This window comes from Momordica charantia (genome assembly GCF_013281855.1).
Source record: "Momordica charantia cultivar OHB3-1 chromosome 7 unlocalized genomic scaffold, Mcharantia_2.0 BLBB01000007.1, whole genome shotgun sequence".
In the NCBI taxonomy this organism is placed as follows: Eukaryota; Viridiplantae; Streptophyta; class Magnoliopsida; order Cucurbitales; family Cucurbitaceae; genus Momordica; species Momordica charantia.
The window spans coordinates 17,772,881-17,799,496 of record NW_028275165.1 but is presented as its reverse complement, the minus strand read 5'-3'; the positions used below and the strand labels follow the sequence as shown (position 1 = coordinate 17,799,496).

The window sequence follows — 26,616 nt, the reverse complement described above, 5'->3', positions numbered from 1 at the left end:
TTTAAGCATTATTTGTCTCTACCAGACACTTTTTAAGAGAAATAATGCCTTTGTACCAGAAGGAAAAAAAATTGTATATGGTATTTTCATAATATTTAATAATTACTCATAAAATAATCTCATCATTTGATATGTTTTTTTTTTCTAAATATTTCTTCTTCTAGCTAGTTTAGACAAAATTTATGACTTTAACTTATGTTTTCAAGCACATGAAAAGTGTAAAAATTTGAAATTATTTTTTAGTGTTGAAAGTAATTTTGCCATATGATAAAAATTTATTTACGTTTAAATTAGTCATCTTAACGGTTTAAGTTTCTGGAATTATTCTCTCCAACTATGTTTTTATGTTTAATATTTAAACTCAAAAACTCAATATAGAACATCTAAATTTTGATTTCTACAATTTACTCACCCGTCAAATTTAACTACACAAATTTAAACAACCTTATTATATGAACACATAAACAATCGTGAGTCAAACAACCTTCATAGCTTAATACGTAGTTGATTTTAAATTGAAAAGTATACGAACTTCCAATATAAAATTCTGTCACACGCTCACATATATAAATTTTTACCATAAAAAAAGATTTATGATATTTTCTAAATAAAAAAATTAAAAATATCTAAAACGCAGGAAGAGGCACAAAAAGGAAAAGGAAATATATAAAACTCATTTAAAAAATATATATATATATAATTAAATACATAATTTCGAGGAACGGAACGTTCTTGTCGTTGTCAGAGCCGTTAACTAAAATCCAGATTATACGATATTTTACGGAGAGAAAGATGACGTGGCATTAAGTGGGACCTACTGTAGCAACGGAATTAACCTAACGGAAAGAATATTCTTGTTCTGTGCCAATTATTAAGGTTTTTTTTTATAATATTGTTCTAAGTGAAACTTATTTTAAAAATATAGTTGTTTAATTAAAAATATTAAAAATATTGTAGATTTTGAAACTTATTTTAAAAATATCGTAGTTTTAAAAAACTGAAAGTTGATCGTCTCTTGAAGAGACGACCATTTAGACGTGGCGCCATGTGGGCGCCACGTAAATTTTTTAAAAAAATTTGAATGTTGGTCGTCTCTTGACGACCATGTGGGATGGTCGTCTCTTTAAGTGACGACCACCCGATCGGTTTATTTCTGAAAAAAAAAATGTATAATATTTTATATTATATATTATTTAGTAGCTTTAACTCAAAAAATTCTTGAGTAGTGTAGTGGATGTACTGTTGCTCCATATCTCTTCTGTCCTAGATTTGAATCTTAGGTCATGCGTTCCACTACACCACTCAGGAATCTAACGTGCAATTCCAATCAAATTTTAGTTAATTATTTTAAAAGTTTAAATTTTATATTACTATATGAGTTTGAATTTCTATCCCCTTTTATTATACTAAAAATAGTCAATTTAATTAACATTATTTTACCTAAGCTAAATTGTTATCAACTTAATCTCACAGGAGAACTATAATATTTAGTTGTTAAAAAATTCGGAGGAGCGTCTAAGGTTCAACATCTTAAACCTAGTGTTGTGGATGTGTACAAAACTTGGATTTATAAAATTGTCTAAATTGGCTAACGAACTCCAAACTTGACAAACTCATTGGTTAAAAACGTGTCCACTATTTTAAGTTAAACTCAAAACTCAAACTTCACCCAAACACCTTGTAGGATCTTAGGCGGTGTTTGGTTCCTCATTTTCAAAACGAGGAGTAGGGTTTATTAAGACAAACTCATATTTGTTTCACAGTTTTATAAATCGGGTTTATTACAGTAAATACTATTTCACCCCAATACTATTTCACTCTCTAAGTTGCTACAATACTTTACCCATACATCCCATGTTACTCCTGTATATATTTTGTCTTTCTTCCCTCTTCTAAAATACATTAATTTTTTTAATCAAATATATTAAATAAATGAGGAAATTAATTAATTATAATTTTACTTATAAACAAGTAAATCAATTTAATTAAAAGTTATATGTAATAAATAATTAATTCATATATCGATAATTTTTATCTTTTTTTTTTAAAATGATCCAAGAAAAACTTTTTTTTTTTATCTATTTCTAGGTGTTTTTCAATTTTATATAGTTGTTCATTTTGTTTCTACCATTTTATTTACTTTTTGTTATCACTATCACGTTTGTAAAAGACGTTATAATTTTGTATAATTATTTATTTTAATTTTATATCAAGTTATTAGTTTTTAAACAAGTATTATTTAAAACGTTTTCACTTTGTAATAAAATGTAACTGTCAAATAAAAATAAGTGAAATTTAATAGTAATGTTGATGATAATTAAGTAATCAATATTTTTAGAATAATTAAGTAATCAAATTTATTTAAGATAGTAAATAGCGAAAAATTAAATAAATTGTTAATAACATTTTCTCTATGGTAAAATTTATGTTGAGTGAATTTGTAACCTCTTGTTTAGACTTAGATAAATACTAAAAAAATTATTTTGATAGATAATTTAGTATTTATTTTAAAAATTAATCATTGAAAAAAATTGGATGGACAAATGTATTAAAAATCTTTTATATATCATTAAAATAGTATTTCCTAATTTCATAAGAAAACTTACTTTTATTTTAGTTTAATTAAATAATTAATTTATAGGATATTTTTTAAAACAAGAAAATTAAAATTCAACCAACCAAACACAAGTTAAGCCAGTCTAACAAAATTGAAAATACAGACTTAACAAACTCAAGTAGTTTTTGGTGTTTTTTTTTTCTTTCTTTCCTTTTAGTTAGTTTATAGTTGTTTATCACTTTAAACCCTTTATATCCATACTAATTTCTCTTCTCAGCCCTCTCTAGATTATTTCTTACTATTTTATTTTTTAAACAAGATTTCTTACTTCTTACTATTATTATTCTCCCTTGCCTTTTCAATCTATTCCCATATTCTTCTCTCTACATATCCTCTCCTTTCATCCTTCACTATTAATATACTCTTTAATTCTACCCCTTTTTTTCTTATCTTACCTCATATATGCTATGTCCCCACTCAAAAGGCAAAACCATGTCAAACCACCACCTATACTCATTGTAAAGAGGATTATTAATTGATAGGGTAATTACAAATCATACATAAATTTTCAAATTATATATCCTTTTATTTTCAAAACGATGGCAAAAAGACTCTCTTAACAAAGGATTAGAGATAGACAAAGAAAATCTTTGTGAGGTCGAGGTCCTACTCTAACCGGGAGAATACATCCCCATTTAAAACAGGCTAATGGTCGAGGACGAGAATGATAAATTCACTCCGTGCCCCCGTCCCTAATTCCATGTTTTTAAATAGTTAGCATGTATTTATTAACTTTTTTTTTTAAATTAACTATAAACAAAAAAATGCCAAATTTGTCAACTTGGTTCAATAAACATGCTACTGGTGTTAACTACAAAAAAAACTACATATAATCAAAATTTAAAAATTCTGAAATTAGTGTAATTTGAACTTTTTATAGTTTAGGTACTAAACATAAACATGCACAAACCATTAAAATTGAAAAGACTAATGTTGTAATTTAATTAACCATTAAATTTTATCAATTGAATCATCATTATTATTAAGGAGTAGGGAGAGCATTGACTTTTGAGCTAGAATTGAAGTTTACAACCACAAGGGGTACTATGGGGAGCAATAACTAACTTTATAATTTACTTGGAACTTAAGATTTTTGAAGTGTAATTATGAGTTAAGGGGCTGTGTGTGTTCATTAAATTCAGCTCACTTCATTATTAAACAGCATGCAGCTGCAACTGAAAATTGAAAACCCCTTCCATTTTTGTCAAATTAATGCACATGCGATTTTCGGTATTACTAAAATTTATTGAAGGAGACTGTCACAATATGATGACAGTTTTACCCTATTGAATTTATGAGAGAGAAATCACAAAAGTACCTCAAATATATCTCTATATTCTTATGATTATTATTAGTCGGTATATAGATAGTTAGCTATATCGTGGCGGCCTTTACATTAATTTAAGTATATTTGATGAAAGGATCCCTTTACATTAATGACAAGTATACTGTTTTTCTAAGTTAAATTTAAGTATATTTATGCGGCATGCTGACTATATATGTCACTTAAGGTTTATGTGACGAGATGATATTGAGTAGGTTCACAGACGTTTTGTGGCGTTAATGTTAACAAATGAAGTTAAAAGTATGGATGGATTAGATTTTCTTTTAAAATATATGGACAAAATAGATACACTCTTAAAAATTCATAAGCCTATTAAATTTTTTTAAGTTTATAACAAACTTATAATTTAACAATGTCAAAGTGAGCATAACAATTAAGTTGAGAGTTCGATCCCTCACCCCAGATGTTATAAAGAAAAAAAAAACTTATAATTTAACCATGTTTTTATTATCATTATTGTTTACTCCTTCTAAATAATCATAAGTACGCATGATTCGCATTAATTTTTAAAATCCATTCAATCATTTCCTTCTAAAAATAATAATTTAAAAAATTGTCTCTCAATCTCAAACCAGGCAAACTTTTGGGCCTCACTTAATCTTGCCCAGCATTAATTAGGGTAGGATGTCACGGCCCAATCGACTAATAGGAGACCTGCTCATCACCTCACAACGAGGTGTCAAGGTGAAGAGCCAAGCCAAAGCCCAAGCCCGACCCGAGTAGGAGAGCCGGTGCGGGACAACTAACTACGAATCGAATTGGGAGAATTACTACGCCACCAAAGATTCTAAATACTCCAGACGAGTGGGTAGAATGGATGCCATGCCATGGAGTGAGGAAAATATCTCAAGTCTCATGTAATTAGACAACAAAATGCCATTCGAGGTGCTATTGAGGAACTCAAGGGCCTTCTCAAGCACAGGATAGACAATTGAGATCTCAAGCTAGCCTATTTGTTACGGGGAATCAATGCTCCAGGTCAAATAGATCTTACCTCCCGCACCTGGCTTTCTCTGGCGTATATTAGATTTGAGCAAGATGCATTGCTATTTGCTCTTCTATAGACGCATCGAAATACAATCCAAGACGAAAAGAGAAAGAATATACTAGACTCCATTCGTCTGTGGAGGTCTAAGTGGAGGAAGAATAAAAAAAGAGAAAGGTATTGCAACTAATAAATACTTGCTGGTTCATAAATTCAGTGGACCACTTGTTATTCTTGCTACACAGCACATTAGGCAGCGTATCAGATCCGCATAATAATCATTAGGACTTCTTCTACGAATAGGAGTTGTCTCAGACATGAGGTACACTCTCTTTCCCTCTCAAGAGCATCAAGAAGGCCTATAGCTTAATAATATTGGGCCGTATTGGACTCCCGGCCCACCTATCGAACTTCCAAATGGGCCTCGCAAGTCGAAATGACCCACGATCATCGAATTAGAATAAATAAATAAATAAGAAAAAGAAAAGCAGATGTAAATTAAATTCGAAGACACGTGGTGCAACAGAGAGGAATCGTATTTTGTCCCGGATGATGACGTAATAAGATCAGCAAATCTGAAAACTGCTGACGCTAATACGGACAAAAGAACTAGTGGTTGGTTAGAGGGACCCACGGAGAGTGAAAGCGCACGTGGGAGAGAGGGTGGCAGAGTGACACGTGGGAAAAGAATTGGCGTTATAGGCACGTGTTGGAAACTCTCGTGCCCCCCACCTGAAGTCAAAAGAGTTTGAGTTGGGGGCAGCCGGGCAGTTGTTAGCCGGGGTCAAATGGCTGCCCGGACTGCCCACTCGTGGGGCCCACGTGGACACTAAGAAACAAAGCTGCCACGCGCCACGCGCCACTGTCCTTTTGCATGCCGCACTTCCACTTCCAACATTTGTTTCCAAAACATTGGAATATATATTCAGGGTTTATTTCATTTTATTAAAAAATGAAAAAAATTTCAATTTAAAAAAGATCCAAAATTAAATGTTTGATTAAATTATATGTTTAACTAAATCTCTGGTTGCGGATTGGGTTTTGTTTAGTAGATATTATCAATCTCTCAACTTTATAATTATTCGAATCGTAATAAAAAAATGTTTTAAAAATATTTTAATCATGGATATATTTGTTTATGTTTACTTTTATTTTATTAATATATTGATTTGATGGGATGATGATGCAATATATATACTCTGTTAGATATTAAAATTTGGACGAGGTGGTTAAGTATGACATCTAATTATTTAATGGTGTAATATGTTCTTTTAATTTAGTTTCTATTTTTTAAAAATTTTCAATCTTTATATTGTAATAAATTTTAATTATATTCTTTCTATTTGTGGATATTAAAATTGATTGATGGTATTATAAGTGAACTTACCGTACTAAGTTCACTTGAAATGGCCTGGTTTCAAGTTAACCAAATCATACCAAACATGATCCTGTCGAATTGATCCACTCAAAACTAAGGTTGCAGACATATGATAATTCAATATGATAACTCCACAATTTATTCACGGTCGAGAAAAGTAGAACTACTTCTATAAATAGGATAATGATGAAAATTAGGTTATATTCTCAAAGATGAAAAGTCGAAATTTCTGAAAGATGAATTAAAAACTTACGTAAGTGATTTTATTCTTTCTCCAAAAATCTGTCAAACTCGCCAAGTATGATACCATATTATTTTATACTAAAAATAATGTCCAACATTAAAAATTAAAATACACATTGAATCTATCAAGTATGGGCTAGAACACAATTAAAATAAATATCTCTAGATATTTAGGAACATTTCCAAAACCCTCTCATTTCCAATGCAAAATTTTGCAACCGTATCCATCATCTCTCTTTAGGAACCTATTTGTGTTGGTACTTGATCCCCTTTTTGTTTTGTTTTCACAGCTTTGGCCAAAAACAATGTTGATTCACTCGTCGAATAACTAATTAGAGAGATTCTTCGCAACTAGCTACCTAGCTTCTTTTCCTATATTATTATTAAGATAAGGGAGCGATATGAGTCAAACTACCTGGCTAAACTCGATCCAGTTGATTCGATCCACTCGAATAAACTTCTGATCTATAAATTATAATAGGAGAGACTTAGACTGCAAAGTATGCTTTATAACCATATTTTTTGCTATTTTAAACTAAACCTTTTGTTTGATGTGTGTTAAGGCTTAACACCTAATCTGTGTGTTGATCTTTTGTTTGTACATGTATTAGAACGAAGCGTTCGACGTCGGAACCCAAATCAAAATTTTACATCAACAGAAGTAATCTAACACATTCAATTTTTTTAACATCCGTATAGGTTATATGGTGAAAGTCATGATCTAGAAATTAATGAATGCATTCTTCATTTGAATCACTAGCTATTTTGAGAATCTATATTATATAATAAGACAAAAATTTGTCACACTTATTTTAATATGTGGTTTTTGTAGCTACTCAATTCTTCAATAATTATAGAGCTAGCTCCAATTTGAACTATAATTTGATAGGATTCTAGGTTACCATTGTGATGAATGGAGTTCCTGTTACATCTCATATACGTGTCCTATCCGTACAAATATTGAATATTTTAATAAAATATCAATTTAAAACCAATAAATTAATTCCATCTATTTTCAACCATACAAAAGAAAAAATAGTTAACTCCAACCTCATCCGCTCCAATGTCATCTCTACATAGAATCACGTGCCTCCCATATGAATTCAATTCAATTCCACCCAGCAATTGCTGACTTTAATTCCTAAATTCAAACTTTATACAATTAATAATAATAATAAATAAATTTAAGCTTACAAACATATATATATATTTAAATCCAGGAGTGGTCCTTTGGACTTTATTTGCCTACATACTATTCCTATACTCTTCAAGTTGTGTTCTACCTAATTTAAATCCAAGACTTTAAAGATATTCTTTGAGGTTCCCATTAAGCTTATAAAGAATGATTAGAGTGAGATTATATATTAAATAATTTTATTTTATCTCCTTTCTAACTATCTCCTAGGCAAACAATGGATTAAGACATCTAAAGATATGAGTTGGAATTTCCATTCTATATGTTCTCTATAATTGATATGAATTTAAAAATCTTCACGTGCTAATAACCCTAGGACATAAAATTTGAAATATTTTTATACTTTCTCTTTCGTATATTTAACGTGTATGTAAAATTGGACATGTAAAATCACTCGAATGTTGTGACGGTTTCTTCCCATATAATTTCTCTTCTATGCCTCCAATTATCATCACCATCTCAATCTCCCACGTGTCGGTCCTTCCACGTGCCACACCTTCAAATATCTCTCTACCCCCACCACCTTGAGCCTCCATTCTTCATTTTGTTTTTGTATAAAATCCAACTTCAAATCTCTCTTCAACCCACAATTTTCCTCTTCTTCTTCTTTTAATTTACAGTTATACAGCCATGCAAATCTGTTTACAGTCGCCGCCGCCGCCGCCACTTTTCCGGAGCTCTTCCTCCAAAGTGCTGGTGGACCCCACCATTGGAACCCTCCCGATAAGAAAACTCGAATTATCGCCACCTCCGCCCGAAACGGTGTCGTCTTTTCCCTTACCGATTCTACCACGTCAGCTGAACCCGTTTCAGAAATTGGCGGAATCGCTGCTGGACGCCGTGGAGGCGTTGCTGGTAGTTGAAAAACTGCCAAAAACGGTCGACCCGGCGGTTCATATTTCCGGCAACTTCTCCCCGGTTCCCGAATTCCCGGTTCGCCACGACCTCGAAGTCGTCGGAGAATTTCCTGCATGCTTACGTGGCGTCTACTTGAGAAACGGCGCTAATCCCATGCATGCACCCTTAAGTGGGCACCACTTGTTTGACGGTGACGGAATGGTCCATGCCGTTAAATTAGAAGCCGGGAACAAAGCCAGCTACAGCTGCCGGTTCACTCGCACGAGCCGGCTCGAGCAGGAGGCGGCTTTGGGGCGAGCCGTATTCCCCAAGCCGATCGGCGAGCTGCATGGTCACCAGGGGCTGGCACGGCTCGGGGTTTTTCTCGCTCGATCCGGGATCGGGTTAATCGACGGCTCTAAAGGGACCGGCGTGGCCAACGCCGGTTTGGTTTATTTCAACGGTAGATTATTGGCTTTGTCCGAAGACGATCTTCCGTATCACGTAAAAATCATGGACGATGGAGATCTGGAAACGATCGGACGGTTCAGCTTCAACGATCAGCTTAACTGTCCAATGATTGCTCACCCGAAAGTGGACCCCATTTTGGGCGATCTCCACGGTCTGAGCTACAACATGGTAAAAAAACCATATTTGAAATATTTACGGTTTGACCGCGACGGTAAAAAATCGCGTGACGTGGCCATCACGCTGCGGGAGGCGACTATGATTCACGACTTCGCGATAACGGAGAACCACGTGGTGATACCGGACCATCAAGTGGTTTTTAAATTGTCCGAAATGGTTCGGGGCGGGTCGCCCGTTGTTTTCGACCCGAATAAAACTTCCCGGTTCGGAATCTTGCCGAAATCCGACGTGGATGAGGAGGAGATCGTTTGGATCGACGTTCCGGATTGCTTCTGCTTCCATTTGTGGAATGCGTGGGAGGAGACCGCTGGCGACGGTGAGACAACCGTCGTCGTTATCGGGTCTTGTATGAACCCGCCCGATTCGATTTTCAACGACCGGGACCGGGCGTTGACGATTGAGCTCACGGAGATTCGGATGAACATTAGGACCCGGGAGGTGACCCGGCGGGTGTTCGGGTCTGGTTTGAATTTGGAAGCGGGTCAGGTAAACCGGCGGTTTATTGGGCGGAGAACCCGTTTCGTGTATTTGGCTATAGCGGAGCCGTGGCCGAAGTGCTCCGGCATTGCGAAGGTGGATCTGAAAACCGGGAAGGTGGAGAAGTTTTTGTACGGCGACGGCCGGTACGGCGGCGAACCGTTTTTTGTGGCGGAAAATGGGAGCGGCGGCGGAGATCATGAGGACGGAGGGTTTGTGGTGGGGTTTGTGAGGGATGAGAAGAGGGAGACGTCGGAGCTGGTGGTGGTGGAGGCGGCGGAGATGAAGGAAGTGGCGGCAGTGAGGCTGCCGGCGAGGGTTCCGTACGGATTTCACGGCACATTTGTTAGTGAAGAAGATTTGAAGGGGCAAGCTCCGAGCTAGAATTTTTCGTTTTCCTTTTTCTGCTTGTTTTCTGTAAATTAATCAGTTTGTTAATTTGTTTTTTTTTTTGTTCTTTTTTTTTTGGTGTGGAAATGATGTGTAATAATTAGTGGTTTTGGGAGATTGTGTAAAATAGTAAATATAAAACCTAAGCAAGGCATAACATTAAACCGAGAATTGACTGATGCAAGAGTTTTTTTTTTTTTTCTTTTTGAGTTTTTCTTGAATAATTGAGAAAAATATATTTTTGGTCCTCAAAATTTGGGATTAGTTTTAAAATGAATTTTATCTTTGAGATTTAGAGTAATTGTCAATTTCATCCTTAAATTTTAAAATAAACAATTTAACCGAAAAAATGACGTAGCAACTGGACTTTTTAAATTTACATAAAAAAAATATTAATTTTTAGACAATTTTGTTATTTTTTATTCCTTCCCTCATTTTTTTTATCCTTCCATCTTCTTGCTGTCATTGAAATCGTTGTCGTTGACCATTGCGCCAGCCATCGCCTACGACCATCATCGTCGCTCGCCATCGCCATCCATCAAGCCCCTCTCCCTATTCCAAATATGGAAAGAGAGAAAGAGGGAGGAGTGGTGTCGCCAAATAGAGGGAAGAGCTCTCCCTCTCTCCCTCGTTACAGATCTGGAACAAAGGAGAGAGGAGCATGGCAGTGGGCGGTAACGGACAACGATGAGCGACAACAACAGCGGTGGACAATGTGATGTAGCAAGAGATGAAGAGACCAAAAGAATAAAATAAATTAAAAAATATCACCTCACATAACAAAATTATGTAAAAATTAATATTTTCTTACCTATCATTTAAAGAAAGTTATTTAAAAATGTCCAGTCACTTATTAATGGTCACGTCATTTTTTCGTTAAGTCATCTATCTAACAGTCAAAGAATCCTTAAGGACCATTTAGAAAGTTTTTTCAAACTTTAGGGACCAAAATTATTTATTTTGAAACTTAAAGTATCAAATTGACATCTACTCTAAATGTCAGGGATCAAAAGTATTCATTTTAAAACTTCAAAGACTAAATTAACACCTACCCAAACCTCAGACACCAAAAGTATATTTTTTTCTAAAAATTTTATGTTTAAATCATAAACTTAGACTCACTGTTCCAAATTTTTTCTAATAAATTATTGAGTCGTATTTAAAAAGTTCTTAAAAATTTTGTTGGTTTGTTTTATTCAATTTGAATATAGTTTAACCATTTAATCTGTTAAAAGGGTATATTTTTATTTTAAATATCTATTTCCATTGAAGTTAAAAAAAATCCTCTAAATATATTTGGTATTGTTGGTGTAGTATATAGCACGTCTTGATTAAAGATTATACGGTGGACCATAAATGTAGGGACCTATCACAAAAATTACCAAAAGGGTCATGAGGTCGGGTGAAGGACCTATCACGAAAATTACCAAAAGAGTGGGGTTGAATTCTCACCACCATGTATTATTGTACGATTAAATTTGTACATACTTTTTGATTTATTTAGTTTTTTTAGTTAATTTAAAGTTTGAAAAAAAAAGTAATCTTGAGCAGATGATTTTAAATAATTTGAGAGTTATTCCTAACATGCATTGACCTTTAACTATTAAGGTGGAGAAAGTTGGACTGAAAATATCAATAGGTGTTCACGGATTCGGTTGAGTCGGGTTAGGGGTATTTTTTGGACCAACCCGAATTTTTGGGTTGGCCATATGTGGGAATCGACAGGTCTAAAATCGATGGCTAACCCAACCCAAGTTTATTGTCGGTTTATTACTTTTTTTTTCTCTCTCATATTTTTCTAAACTCAAATGTACAAAATAGTTCACGTCGAAAATCAAAATCTCATAAATGAGGGAAGAAGGCCGGCTGATGACGATGACGGGCTGCGGCGATAGCGATGGCGGACTGCGACGGTGATAGCGATGGCGGGTTGCGAAAGCTGGCGACGATGGGAGTTGCGAAGGTGGGTGGCGACGGGAGTTGCGAAGGCGGACGACGACAGGAGTTGCAAATAACAGCGACAATGGGAGCTAGAATGAGAAAGAAAATAGAGGAGAAACGCTTGAGAGTGGAAAGAAAATAGAGGAAAGAGGATTGAGAGAAGGAAGAAAAATGGAAGAGAGAGGTTTGAGAGAGGGAAGAAAATGAAGGAGAGAGGCTGGAGAGAGAGTGAAATTCCAAATGAAAAGATGATAAAACCCTGACCTAAAATGGAGTGAAGGGCCAGGATTAAAAATAATGGAGGATTGAGATTAAAGATAAAAAATTATTATATATTTATAAAGATATTATCATATTATTTATAATTAAAAAAACATATATATATGAATAAATTCGGATTGGGTTGTCCCGAATTTTTAGGGATTGAACCCGAGACCCGACCCAATCTTGTTGTAAAGTTAAATATATTATATCAAGATTTGCTAAAACATATATATATATAGCAAATGTTGATATAATATATTTTACTTTATTTACTTTATTTTTTTTTTTTTGGTAACATACCATTTTTAGATAGTCTCAATTTGTTTTGTGTGTTATTTGTATTTTTTATTCTATTTTTACCAATATTTTGAAATAGCTAGAGGTAATCCTAACCTATATATTCAGATGACAAATAATACTTGTCAATTTTTATCGTCAATAGTTTATAAATATTATATTTTCGCTTACTTAAATATAACTCAATTAATAATAACGTATTAATAACATGTCTATAGTTCAAGTCCAAATATCCATCTCTTTTTTTTTTTTCCCTCCCTTTAAAAATATAGTTCTACCTTTGTTATCGATCATTTTACCCATCACATTACGTGTGAAACCAAAAAAGTGGGGTACACAAGAAAAAGCAAAGCCATTTTGGAAAAGAAAAAAGGAAACTAAACAAATGAGAACGAAAGAAGTGCATGTTGTGGGATCACTTGAATGGGAAAAAAGAGATAACACAAAAACCACCAATAATGGTGAGATAATATATATATATTTTTTCATTTTGAGAAGGGGGGACATGATGGGAATTTCTGACATCATATTGTACTAAAACATGGGACAATTTTTGTTTACTTATTATTTTACCTTTATTTGTCAGTTTCGTGGTGGGGATGGTCTAATACCAGGGATTTGCAGGTCATACTGGTTTAGAATACTCAAGTTCAGATAAGTTAAATACCAAAAATCTTTGAATCTTCCAAGTCCGAGTCTTAGGGTAGGTGCAAGTGTTTCTAGGTTCAGGAGATCAAAACTCTAGGAGTTGCTAGTTATAATAAAATAAAATAAAAAAGTTAAAATTGTGTGGTGTTGGTGGGGGAATAAGGGTTGTGTCGTCATTTTTCTTTTTGGTGAGTTTGTAATGCTTTAGACAAGTGTTGATAAATCGGTGAGTGATTGAGAAGACAATTGGATGGACAGATCCAAACTGGCTCAAAAGTTGTGTGTTTATTATGGGTGTGTTTGTTTGTCCAACCCAAACAATGTTGTTCCATCGTGACCACTTGAAATACTTTGAGACGTGTCACGAGGAAGAGTTCGATGTCCGAATACCCAGTCTGTCAACCTGAATAAATTTGTGCACATTGTATGCTCACAATAGGCGGGGGCAAAATGTCTACTACTCATACTCCAAGTAAGAGTGCGAAATCGTTGGACGAAGCCAAGCCTGCAATGTTGTATATATATGGTCGAACAACGACTTTATGAGTGACCGCTTCTGTCCAACGTTTTAAAAGTAGTTGTTGACAAAAATGTTGACGTGTCTCAATTTTACGAAAAATGTTAAATGGAAATATTGATAATTGTCGATGTTGATAGATAATTCTGAAAATCATACAAAAAATGATAAATTAGGTTAAAAGACATATTTGGTCCTTGAACTTTGGTTAAAGTAACAATTTAGTCCCTAAAGTTTCAAAAGTAACGATTTAGTCTCTGAACTTTTAATAACGATGTAGTCCCTGAACTTTTAAATGCCAAATTCATATATGACTTTAATCCATCGATCCTACTTGACATCACACATCATATTTATGTTAAGTTATAATAGATTTTTAACGGTGTTGGAAGAAATGAAAATACATACATATTTTTATATATAACTTTTTATCGATATAAAAAATATATTAACTTGTTTTTCATATCATACTATTTAGGGGGAAAAATTGGAAAACAGTTTAAAATATTATTTTAAATATCAAGCCTTTAAAGTTTGCATTTTTTTTTCTTTTATTATTATTTTTTAATCTTCTCTCCAAGCACCCATAGGAGAGAGATTTCCACTCAAGAAAGTCAAAGATATATTTAAGAGTGGACTAATAAGTTGAGCTGACACCTAGAAAGGCTTCTAGAATCGGATAAAACATTCAACTTTAATAAAATATCTCATCTTAATTGACTTTTTTAGTTTAAATTTAATATAATGCTATTTTGATCGCCTAACATTATAACATTAATTATTCATGTAATCAAATATACAAATGTGTTTTTATATATTTTGATTTCCATCGATAACTACACGTATCCATTCTAAAAATATAGCTTAACACGTAAGATATGAGTAATTTATTTTATCCATGCTAAAATTTGAACTCTTTATTTCTTATGTACATCTAATATTCTAAAACTAAAACTCAATCTTTTGAAAGAATTTCAAAGAAAAAAAAGTAACTGAATTTTATTTCGAGTGTAGAAAGAACTTGCATTTGAGATCACTTGAAGAAGAATGAACACGTCCATTCTCATGCATGTCTGTGCCAGAAGAAGAATGAGTGTGTGTCCCTTCTCATGAGGCTTTGACTATCCGGGTGGGTTTGATGTTGGCTCGTGATGCGGGGATCGATCCATCCCGTTCAAATTGAAACTGGTTCTCAACGATGCATTCGGATCTTGAAAAATGAGTGTGATGACCCTTCGAAGGTCGGGTGTCTACTTCATGACATTCAACGATGTTGTGGCCAGTTCAATATGGTTAGTTTTCTTTTTTCCCCTCGCGAAGGTAATGGTAATGGTGGCACATCGGATGGCTCATTTGGAGCATCACTGGAGATTGGATCGTGTGTGGTTAGTAGATGGTCCAATGAAAATTGCTTTGAGTTTGTGTTTTTCTTCCTGGTCTCTAGTTCTACCCTTGTTCTTGATCATGTTACCAATAACCAAAAAAGGGGTGTAGACAAGAAAAAGCAAAGCCATTTTGGAAAAGAAAAAATAAAATAAACAAATGAGAATGAAAGAAGTGCATGTTGTGGGACTTTCACTTTCACTTTCACTTCAATGGGAAAAAAGAGAGAACACAAAAACCACCAATAATGGTGTGATAATACTAATTTATTCTTTATTGTACATTTTTGGAAGGGGGACATGATGGGAATTTCTGACATCATATTGTACTAAAACATGAGACAATTCTTTTTTCCCTTTCTCTTTCTTTTTATCTATTATTTTACATTAATTCTCAGTTGCGAGGAAGCCCCAAAACACAGATTAATTGGTAAGAGTTCGAGGTGAACTTAATACCAAAAAATCTTTAATATATTTCGAATCCGAACCTTGAAGTGGACACAGATGCCTCTAAGTATACGGGAGCAAAATTCTGACTCCTAATTATTAGAAAAGGAAAAAAAGGGACCGTGTCCCTCATTTTCCTTTTTGGTGAGTTTGTAATGCTTTAAACAAGTGTTGATGAATGAGTGAGTGATTGAAGAGACAACTGGATGGACAGATCCAAACTGGTAGAAAAGTTGTGATTATTATATGTCTGTGTTGTTTTGTAACAGTGGTGATCCATCATGGCCACTTGAAATACTTTAGGGCACGTCACTGAGGAAGAGTTCGATGTTGGAGCACCTAACTTGTCGACTTGAATATATTTGTGCACGTTTATGCTCACAATAGGCAGGGGCAATGCCTGACTATTCATACCTTCAAGCAAAAGTGTGAAATCGTTGGATGAAGTCAAGCCTGCAATATTGTATGTGATCACACAACTTTATGAGTGAACTCCTTCCGTTCAATGTATTAAAACTTGATGTCGACGAAAATGTTGAGAATCTCTATTTTACGGATGGAAATATCATCCATTGTGAACTTTTTAAGAGTATCTAGAGTACTAAAAGTGCAATTGCATATTCTTTTTGGGCTTTCTAAAATATCTATAAATAATTAAATGAATTTTTTTAAGGACAAAATAGTTGAAAACAAAGTTTAAAACATTATTTTAAATATAAAACCTTTAAAGTGTGTTTTTTATTATTATTATTTTTTTAATCCTCTCTAAGCACCCACAGGAGAGAGATTTCCACTCAAAGAAAGTCAAAGATATATTTATTAAGAGTGGATTAATAAGCTGAGCTGACACCTAGAAAGGCTTCTAAAATTGAATAAAACATTTAACATTATGTTGTTCATGTAATCAAATGCACCAATGACTTTTAATATATTTTAATTCTTTGACATATTGCCAGTAGAATATAGGAGTTTCCTTTTTGTTTATTTATTATAATTTTTTTGAGTATGAACAATAAAAATAATTCAATTTAACCTCTAAATTATCTTTAGAAGTAAAAGGGTAATCACACATCCACCAAAACTTAAAAAGGGATAAAAAAAGAAACTTGCAATTTAAAAATGGGTAAAAAATTCAATCCCAAAAAGTTTGAGGAAAAAATTCAGTTTGAACTGTAAATCATATTTATTTTTATGGCACCTATAAAAGAAATACAACTAACATATTAAAATTTAAATATTTGTTCCCTAACGCAGATAAAAATAATAATAACAATAATTGAATTATATAAAGTAAAATGATAATTGCTAATTATTATAATCATAAATCTTTTGTGATTTTATTTCTATGGAAGGAAATGCATCCCATCCTCTACTTTGATGTTGATACTATCCCTACCCTACACGTGTACTTTTTCTTATCTGTTGTCATAACCATTTTTTAATTTTAGATTTAAAATTAGCCATGTATAGATAAGTTTATGCCAAATTTTTACTAAATATTTTTTTTAAAAAAATAGGAATAACAAAAACAGTTTTCAAAGCTCCACGACTAAAACAAAATATTTAAAAATTCATGAATCAAAATAAAATAAACACGAAAATTTAACCATAACTATACTATTAATATAAAATTACTATTTTCATAATTTTCCTCAAAAAAACTGCCATAAATACATTGTATTATTTTTAATATGATTTTTTTAATCAATTCCTAACAAATATGGCTCTTTTTCAATATACAATTAGTAGTTTAGTGTTTTCAAACATTTTTCAAATTCGTATAATTTACTTTCACTTCTTTCACATTTTTTTATCTTGAGGAATTTCTTTACATTTATTTTATTTTAAAACGTCATGGATTAAATATGAATTAAATCATAAAGTATAGGGGTTAAGAGACATTAGTATATATATATATGTTCTAACTATAAAACTGAAATTTTATTTTTAAAAGATAATTTATTCTGTCTTGAAAAAGTTCTTCCTTAAGAATTCTTAAAGAATCCAAAATTTCAATCTAACATGATTTTGCTTTAAAATTTGATCTAAGGAACTAAGTTTATGGGTTGGGCTATAGATTTGTTATTGGGCCCAATCTTTATTCTAGGCCCACAGATCTGAATGGGCTTTACCCATTAACTTTTAGCATTAGCCCATCATAAATAAAGAAGAAAACCCTTTTGTGTGATATAAAAATTGGAGCAAATTCTGTTTCGTGCTAACTTAAATGCTGCTTTTTGGTCTACATGAAGGAAATCCTCCTACCTTTGCCTAAGGTTATATTGTTCATCTCAAATCGACACTTTTAATATATTTTAATTATTTGATATTGTCGATAGATAAACTCCACAGGTCATCATGGGATTTGAACACATTCCTCCTAATTACCCAAGCCTCGAGCCACCTATGATGGTTGACCCAATTTTATTATGCATTCGGATTTTTACCCATTTTTAAACCTTATTTGTGACCCCTTCATTATCATTTTTTACTCATTTTCAATTTTTGTTCGGGTAAAATTACAAAAATATCCTCCCATCAATATCTCCTCTTAAACCTCAAAAATCTAACTTCTTGACAACCAACATAAATCTATAAAAAAATTCTCTGATACCTAATATCCTCCCACCAATCTCTCCCTAAAAAATCCTCTCATAACTTAATAAAACCTTCCTAATATACTCCTACCAATCTCTCTTCAAAAAATACTTCCACACTTTGACAAAATCTTCCTAATATATTCCCACCAAGGAATAAATAAACGAACATGGGAAATTTTCTGTTTCTTCGGTTCTACAAAATCTCTAATAAAGAGCCATTGAAAATGTTGCTTCCCTATGAAGATATTTCCGGGAGGAAAGAAGAAGGCGAGGGAGAATAATACGTTTCCGGTAGGAAGAAAAAAAAAATCTGGAATGGTGTGATCCCGGACCGGGATAGCACAAATCCGAACCGGGCTGGTATGGATACTGACCCGGTCTGTAATTTTGCAATCCCAATCCAGATTTGTGCTATCCCGATCGGAATCCACACCAGTCCAATTTTTTTTTCCTTGGGACCTCTTTTTTTTCCCTTCTCTCCAATCTTAGCCTTTTTGTTGTCAATTAAATCTCGGAGATTTAATACAATATTGACCGGAGATTTAATCTTGATTTTTTTAATTAAATTTGATAAATATTATCTAATTATGTAAATTAGATTTTCCATAATAAATTAAACAATTTCATATTTCATATATTTGTAATTTCAACTTTTTTTAATTTATTTTTTCATAATTAAATTTTAATTAATTATTTGAGTTAGATTTTTTTCTATTCGTAATTGATTTTTCAAAAGTTAGTAAAGATTGAATATAAATTTGTTTTTTTTTTTAAGAATGAGAAAAGAGGAATTGTTCATCACTAGAGTAATTTTACATTTAAAAATTACGAAAAAGGGTAAAAAAAACACAACCGTAGCAAAGGGAGTAGACTAAAACAACCCCGATCTAACCGTTGCCGTTAGTCATTTACTAAAGAGTTTAGTGGTTTAAAGCCAAGCGAACTAAACTCCTCAAATGCTTAGTAATGGTTGTAATTTTCTTCGGGTAGTAAACTTTCAATCCTACGAGGAAACAATATGTTCTTTTGTCTGTTAACTTGGTTCTTTTGTCTCTTTAACTTTACGTAATTTGGGAATGAAGGGAGACTGCAAATTAATTTTTTTCAAAAGGGAGTCATGAATCCAAAATGATTAATGAGAGGGGTCATATATTCAAATTTCTCGTTTAAATACCCTACCTGCATTTTCTTTGGAAAATTGAGATTTTTGACCTTTTCATATTTCTATTCAACATCTCGGACCGGGTCAGTATCCATACCAGCTCGATCCGGATTTGTGCTAGGATTGGGATCCACACCGGTCCAAATTTTTTTTCTTGGGCCTTTTTTTTCCTTCTCTCCCATCTTATTCTTCTGGTTGTCAATTAAATCTCGGGCATTTAATACAATATTGGCCGGAGATTTGATCGGACAAATCTTATATAATTATGTAAATTCAATTTTTCATAATAAATTAAACAATTGAATATTTAACATTTCATTTTGTAATTTCAACTTTTTTTTTAATTTATTTTTTCCATAATTAAATTTTAATTAATTATTTGAGTTAAGATTTTTTTCCATTCGTAATTAATTTTTCAAGAGTTAATAAAGATGGAATATAAATTTGTTTTTTTTTAACTAACCAAATATCCAAAGTACAAATGGTACCTTTCCATAAATATTCCTGAAAAGCAACTAACTGTTTAGGTTGATTCGTAGAACTCAAGTCTACATGAAGTAGGATATGAATTTTAGCCAAAGTTGTTCGAAACGCGATAGTAGAATCCAAAGTACCATAGATTTAAATTTTAAATATTTAATAATAATTAGTTAAATTTATTTTTTTTATTGGTGTGTTTTTAATATTTTTTTTAGTTAAATTTAATTTAAAGTTCTTTTTAATCGATCTTTTTATAATCCATTTGTTTAATATTTGGTTAGATTTTTTTTAGTTAAATTTTATTTAAAGTTCGTTTAAAAAATAGATTTCTTAATAGGTTTTCATTTGAATCGTTAAAAGAAAAATATTATCACATGCATTCAATTATAAAACTCATATATTGTACAACAAAGATGAATTTTTGTTGAAATTTATGATTTTCGAAAGATTTATTGAAGGGTTGATCTCACGACGTTAATGAAACATAATTTTGTAGAGTATTGATTTTTGTTCAAATTAGTGAGTTCCATCATATTTTTACCTTCTTTTATGGTTTATAATCAAAATTTAATATAAAATGAAAAAAATGCAATACTTATCTGAGTCTAAATTCAACCTACCTATCCAGAAGAAGCATGAAAAACTTATTTTATTCTTTAGAAAAATAGTTAAAGACTTGAAATTTAATTTTTTTTTTAATTTGAAAATTTTCTACTTTTGGAGAACAAATTAACGTTAAAAAGAAATAGTACCAATCAAGGATCAAAAGTTATAATTTAGTACATTTATGAACCTTTAATTGAATTGTTTATTTTTTTGAAAAAGAAAATTGATTTTAGCAACTAGATTATACAATCAATTTTAACACCAAATACTTATGTATAATTACCAATAATCGTCAATTACCACTGAATTATACTAACTTGACAACATTTTACATTTTATTATTTTAAATAATTTAAAAAATTATTAATATTAATATTATCTTCATGACAAGATTTTAAACGTCGAGTCGATGGAAATGTTGAGGTCTCAATTTCATGGAAATATCAATAAAATGTCAATATCAATGGATATTATGCAAAAGTTAGACAAATTAAAAAATCTTAAAAAATATTTAAATTAACAAAATAAATATTTTTCTATTTCTAAATTAGTTAAAAATAATTAATATTAATATTATATATATTAGTGACATTTTATTGATATTTTTCATATTTTGTCGATTTTCTTATACTATGACGAAAATGTGGATTTACTCCTCATGTCCATGTTGAACCATGGAAACATGGATATATCGATGGAAATGTACATTTATAACCATAGTTCATGATAATTGATTTTTTTTTAATACCATAAAATTATATGAGATGTTGAGGTAAATTTAATACTTAGTGATTAATATCCATTCATAAAAGCTAAAATACCAGTAATGTCCACCCGATTTATCCTATACGGGCACGCATCTCCATACCCGTCATCGTCAGTCACCTCCACGCGCTCCATCATTCGCGTCCATTTCAAACATCTCCCCTTTGAAATAAGTTGCGTTGAAAAGTCATCATAAATGTATTTTTTATTTCGCTAAATGGTGCTTGTTATTTTAGGTAATTCTCAATTTAATCTTTAATTCTTTTTTTAAAGATCTTATATATTTTATAAATTCTCAAATTAAATCATTTTATATAAGAAAACATATTAAAAGTCATTATATTATTATTTTATTAAGATATTTAGATAGGACACCACTTAGAAGATAAATTTTGTTGTTGGGCCGTTGAGTTTCATATGTTAAAAAGTATTCGAATTATCTGCTCACAGCCCACTCGGTCAAATATATTCATATGACAATAATTCAATCATAAGATAACTCTTTTTGAATAAAATTTAACAATATTTTAATAGAATGACATTTTTTTAATGATAGGAAAATGATCTAAAAAGAAATTTTAATATATTAAGAATTTCGAGATAAATTTGAAAATTTTAAAAGATTATAGACTATATGGTATATTTAGCGTTTTAATTTTATTCCTAACCTCTTTTTAAATTACAATTTAATAATTTGTAAAAGAGTAATGTACCAAGAACAAATTTTAATTATCTTAAATTTTATAAATAGATTATAAAGCAAAAAGTTCGAAGACCACTCTTGAAAAACAAAATTTCTTACCATTATACCCTCAACAAATTAAATTATAACAAGGATATTAAATTTTGGTCCACACGTCGGTATTTTTATCATATATGTGGATTCGACGTCGACATGAAGGGTGAATCGACATTTTCATAATATCGCAAAAAATCAGTAAAATATAAAAATTATCAACAAAATAATGTTAACATGAACATAATTTTAACATTACTCATTTTTAACTTATTTAAAAATAGTAAAAGATTAATTTGGTCATTCAAATATTTATTTTGATTTTTTTATTTATTTTTATTTTTTCAATAATATCCAACTTAGATATTTTATCGATATTTTCATAAAATTAAATGATTTCATCCCGATCCACGTATAAAACATTGATTATAACAACATAATTGCAACACAATTCTACAAATGTAGTGGTGTACCATTATTGAAATTTCAATAATTTAAAGATAATTTTCTTATTTTTCTCGTTTATAAGTTTTGTCCAAATAGAGAGAGGAAAAAATAAAGGTAACTTGTTATTTGAGATACACGCGCGCTGAGTGAGAGTGGGGAAAGAGAAAGAGTAAAATCATCCGTCTCCTTGGCTAGCTGCTGACTCGAACAAATTTTGTTCAAACTCATCTCATCCATTTCTCTCGCTTTTAATTAATTATTATTATTAATTATCACTTTTTTTTCTATTTATTAAAATCTATATATCCAGAGACGGTTACAGAAACAACAGATCATTGATTTCGATTTTTCTTCTTCTCGATCGCTCCGTCTGAGGTAAAAATCCAGAGGAAAGGGCAAAGATGGAGAAGGCAATCAACAGGCAGAAGGTTTTGCTGCAGCATCTCCGGCCATCTTCTTCCGTTCCGGCTCATGATTCTTTGTTATCGGTATGATGGACTGTAATTTGTCGATTTGGTGCTTCTGTTGTGTTGTTTAGCTTGTTTTGGATCTGCTAGTATGCCTTAGAAATGGTCGCGGAGAACAAATTAGGATATTAGAATTTGATCGATTGGATGTGTTAGTTAAGTGCGGAGATCTGTAATGATGCAATTAATGGTGAATGTTTAGGAGTCATTGCTCTTGAGGTTGAATTAAGGATTTTAATGGAGTTTTCTCTTTAATTAAATTAGGCATCTGCGTGTTTAGCTGGGGACAGTGCTGCGTATCAGAGGAGTTCAGTTTTTGGGGATGACGTGGTGATCGTCGCGTAAGTTGCTTCTTATCGCTGGTTGATTTATTGATTTTCACAAATTACAAGTTTAATCATGGGTTTTCGTTGTTTGGATTGGTTGAGCTGATGAACTTGAAATGATTGAAATATCTACTTACTTCAATTCTACATTTGTGCACATTATTTTCAATAGAGCGTATCGGACTGCTCTTTGCAAATCAAAACGTGGTGGCTTCAAGGATACTCACGCCGATGATCTTCTTGCACCTGTTTTGAAGGTTTGTTTTTTTGGTCTTTGAAGTTTATGGAGTGATTTACTGTCACAGAAATTTATGCAACTTGTTTTTCTTCTTATTTAGTGATTTTCTTCTTTACACTTGGCATGCTTAGTTTATTACTTCTCTTATGCTGGTCTTGTGCAGGCATTGATTGACAAAACCAATCTCGACCCAAGTGAAGTTGGGGACATTATCGTGGGTAGTGTTTTGGCACCCGGGTCCCAAAGAGCGAGCGAATGCAGGATGGCTGCATTTTATGCTGGTTTCCCTGGTATGTTGTCCTGTCAATTATTGTTTACAAGCATTTGACGCTTGGTTTTTCATTTGTTATTGGGCATGTGATTGTGCTGTGCAGAAACTGTGCCCGTGAGAACTGTCAATAGGCAATGCTCATCTGGGTTGCAAGCTGTTGCAGATGTAGCTGCTGCTATTAGAGCGGGGTTTTACGATATTGGTAAGACGTTAATCTACTGCTAGTATCATTAAATAGCAATTATTTTGTGTTTTAGAATGTTCCATAGACATCAAGAACTTAACATTTATGCAATTATTTGTGCAGGCATTGGTGCTGGTTTGGAGTCCATGACTGTCAATCCAATGTCATGGGATGGAGCAGTCAATCCAAAAGTATATTCCTGACCCCGCCCTCCTCCCCAATTTTTGTATTTCCTAATTCATTAAGTGTCTTTGAAATTATTCTTTATTCGTGTATAGTGGCTACAATTTATCTTTAATCATGGCAGGTAAAGATCTTTGAACAAGCTAAGAATTGCCTGCTTCCCATGGGCATAACCTCCGAGAATGTTGCTCATCGTTTTGGTGTCACTAGAGAACAACAAGATCAGGCTGCAGTATGTTAAAATAGTTTTCTCATTTTTCTTTTAATGTTATTTAGTGGCCTTCTGTAAGGATTTTCTTATTTATGTGCTCAGGTTGAGTCTCATAGAAAGGCTGCTGCTGCTACTGCCTCTGGTAGGTTTAAAGATGAAATTATCCCTGTGAGCACAAAGGTATTTAAAATATTAATATGGTTTTGGCATCATTTTACACTCATGCACATGTTGGGAAGAATTTGATTCATCTTTTTGCGCCCTGGTATTTGTTTAATTCAAACAGATCGTTGACCCTAAAACTGGTGAAGAGAAACCTGTTACAATCTCTATTGATGATGGAATTCGGCCCAATGCCTCATTGGCAGATTTGGGAAAGCTGAAGCCTGTATTTAAAAAAGATGGAACCACCACTGCAGGTGTTTTATTCTATCAGATAGCAATTTAAATTATGTTGGTAAACTTAGTTTGACATGTTAAATTGATATTTTGTTGCCTGTAATTCTGTAGGCAATTCTAGTCAAGTGAGTGATGGTGCTGGGGCCGTGCTCCTCATGAAGAGAAGTGTAGCAATGCAAAAAGGACTACCCATTCTTGGCATCTTTAGGTACGGACATTCCCTCCGGAAATTATAGGCCAAAGACATCGTTTTTGTGCTTCCTTGTCATTAACCTCTTTTTAGGGCTGAGGGAGTTTTGTATTTCTCGCATCATATCTTCTGAGTTTATGCTTTCTCTGATGTCCGGTTCCCCCTTGCGTTAGTGGCATATTTCCATGTTGGCTTTTCTTGAGAATTTCCTTGCTTCTGTTTCAAAACAAAAGACTAAATGGTACTTATTGATTGTGATTCAATTTGTTGAATGAAAGTTGTATTTACATTGAAAATCGAGCCTTTGGATTTCTGCATTTTTAGTAGAATCTCAGCCAAGTCCTGCGGAAAGAACATTTCCCGTACTTAAAAGTTGCATTTTCTTAACCAATCAAGGACTTTTGCTGCTGTTGGTGTCGATCCGGCCATCATGGGTGTAGGTCCAGCTGTTGCTATCCCAGCTGCAGTCAAGGCTGCCGGTCTTGAGCTTGATGACATCGACCTTTTTGAGATAAACGAGGTATTATACTGTGAGGGTTTTCTGGGTTTCAGACAATTGAATACGCTCAAACTTTGTAAATGAACTACTGTGCAGGCATTCGCATCACAATTTGTGTACTGCCGTAATAAGCTGGAAATTGATCCAGAGAAGGTTAACGTTAATGGAGGTGCAATGGCCATTGGGCACCCATTGGGTGCAACAGGTACTTTAAGTTTTGACCACTTTTAAAGAACTTATTTTTCTTAAACTTTAGTTAAGAATTTAAATGTGATTTGAAGAGATGTGATAACATACCAAAAAATTAGGATTAGGAAGAAACAACATATTTTTGAAACATTATAAACTTAAAACGAAATAGTTATGAGACAAGTCTATTGTTTTTTTTCTAATTATTGAGTGTGATTAACACTTCAGCATCATATACCTGGACGTATTGCAAGGGAGCAAGCATGGTTAAATGAAACAACTGTGATGGTCATCTATATTGTGGGATGTCTATCAATATCTCAAGTTTCATCTTTTTGTTTTACTAACTTGGTTGGTTAATTTTATAGGTGCCCGCTGTGTCGCTACTCTGTTGCACGAGATGAAGCGCCGTGGCAAGGACTGCCGCTTCGGAGTTATTTCGATGTGCATAGGTACTTTTATGCATTTTTTTAGGTTAATTGCAGTCATTTGCTGCTGAGGCTGACAAGTTATCGTATCAACTAAAATGCAGGGACGGGAATGGGCGCAGCAGCTGTTTTCGAGAGGGGCGATGCAGTTGATGAGTTGTGCAATGCTCGAAAAGTCGAGCACCAGAATCTGATGTCGAAGGATGCTCGATAAGAGAAGACTGTAATGTACTTTTCACTACACCTAAATGTTGTTATTCCTCCCAATAATGTCTCAGAAGCGATGGTGTCAAAGGTCGTAGTGTTGTTTAAGGACCTATGATCATATGAATTGGTGAATTTTTTAGTTAATAATTGAAGTGATTATATATTTGTTCATGAACGTGTTAGGTCCTAAAACAATTTGATCTGTTCAAGCGTTTGAGCTTTCACTTGGGAATAGGTTTCAGTAAAACTGAGAAAATATTTGGTTTCTATTTGATAATAATTTCTTTCTCGATCAAAATTATAAAGGTTAAAATCATGAACTTTCAACAGTTCAATTTTGTGTTATGACATATTCAAAATGTTTATAATAGGTATAAAGTTAATTTTTTAAAAAAATAAGACTTTTTTTTGGTCTAC

General features: G+C 32.6%; 2 protein-coding genes across 3 annotated transcripts; both read left to right on the top strand.

Moving 5' to 3' along the window:
- The first annotated feature begins 8,328 nt into the window (after positions 1–8,328).
- NCED6 (nine-cis-epoxycarotenoid dioxygenase 6) lies at positions 8,329–10,286 on the top strand. The gene has a single exon (XM_088126814.1). The coding sequence runs from the start codon at positions 8,394–8,396 to the stop codon at positions 10,107–10,109; it is 1,716 nt and encodes a 571-aa protein (XP_087982940.1). The 5' UTR covers positions 8,329–8,393; the 3' UTR covers positions 10,110–10,286.
- Positions 10,287–22,696: 12,410 nt separating this feature from the next.
- On the top strand, positions 22,697–26,370 carry LOC111009640 (3-ketoacyl-CoA thiolase 2, peroxisomal). 2 transcript variants are annotated; one of them, XM_022282783.2, is made up of 14 exons: positions 22,700–22,895; positions 23,139–23,215; positions 23,373–23,457; positions 23,602–23,728; positions 23,813–23,911; positions 24,017–24,084; positions 24,201–24,308; positions 24,390–24,467; positions 24,574–24,706; positions 24,798–24,894; positions 25,273–25,396; positions 25,472–25,580; positions 25,933–26,016; positions 26,097–26,370. In XM_022282783.2, exons 1-14 carry the CDS (start codon positions 22,809–22,811, stop codon positions 26,204–26,206), a joined length of 1,386 nt encoding a protein of 461 aa, XP_022138475.1. In that variant the 5' UTR covers positions 22,700–22,808; the 3' UTR covers positions 26,207–26,370. The 2 variants fall into 2 exon arrangements, with proteins under 2 accessions (XP_087982933.1, XP_022138475.1); XM_088126807.1 differs by lacking the exon at positions 26,097–26,370 and having other exon boundaries at positions 22,697–22,895; positions 25,793–26,020.
- Positions 26,371–26,616: the final 246 nt, after the last annotated feature.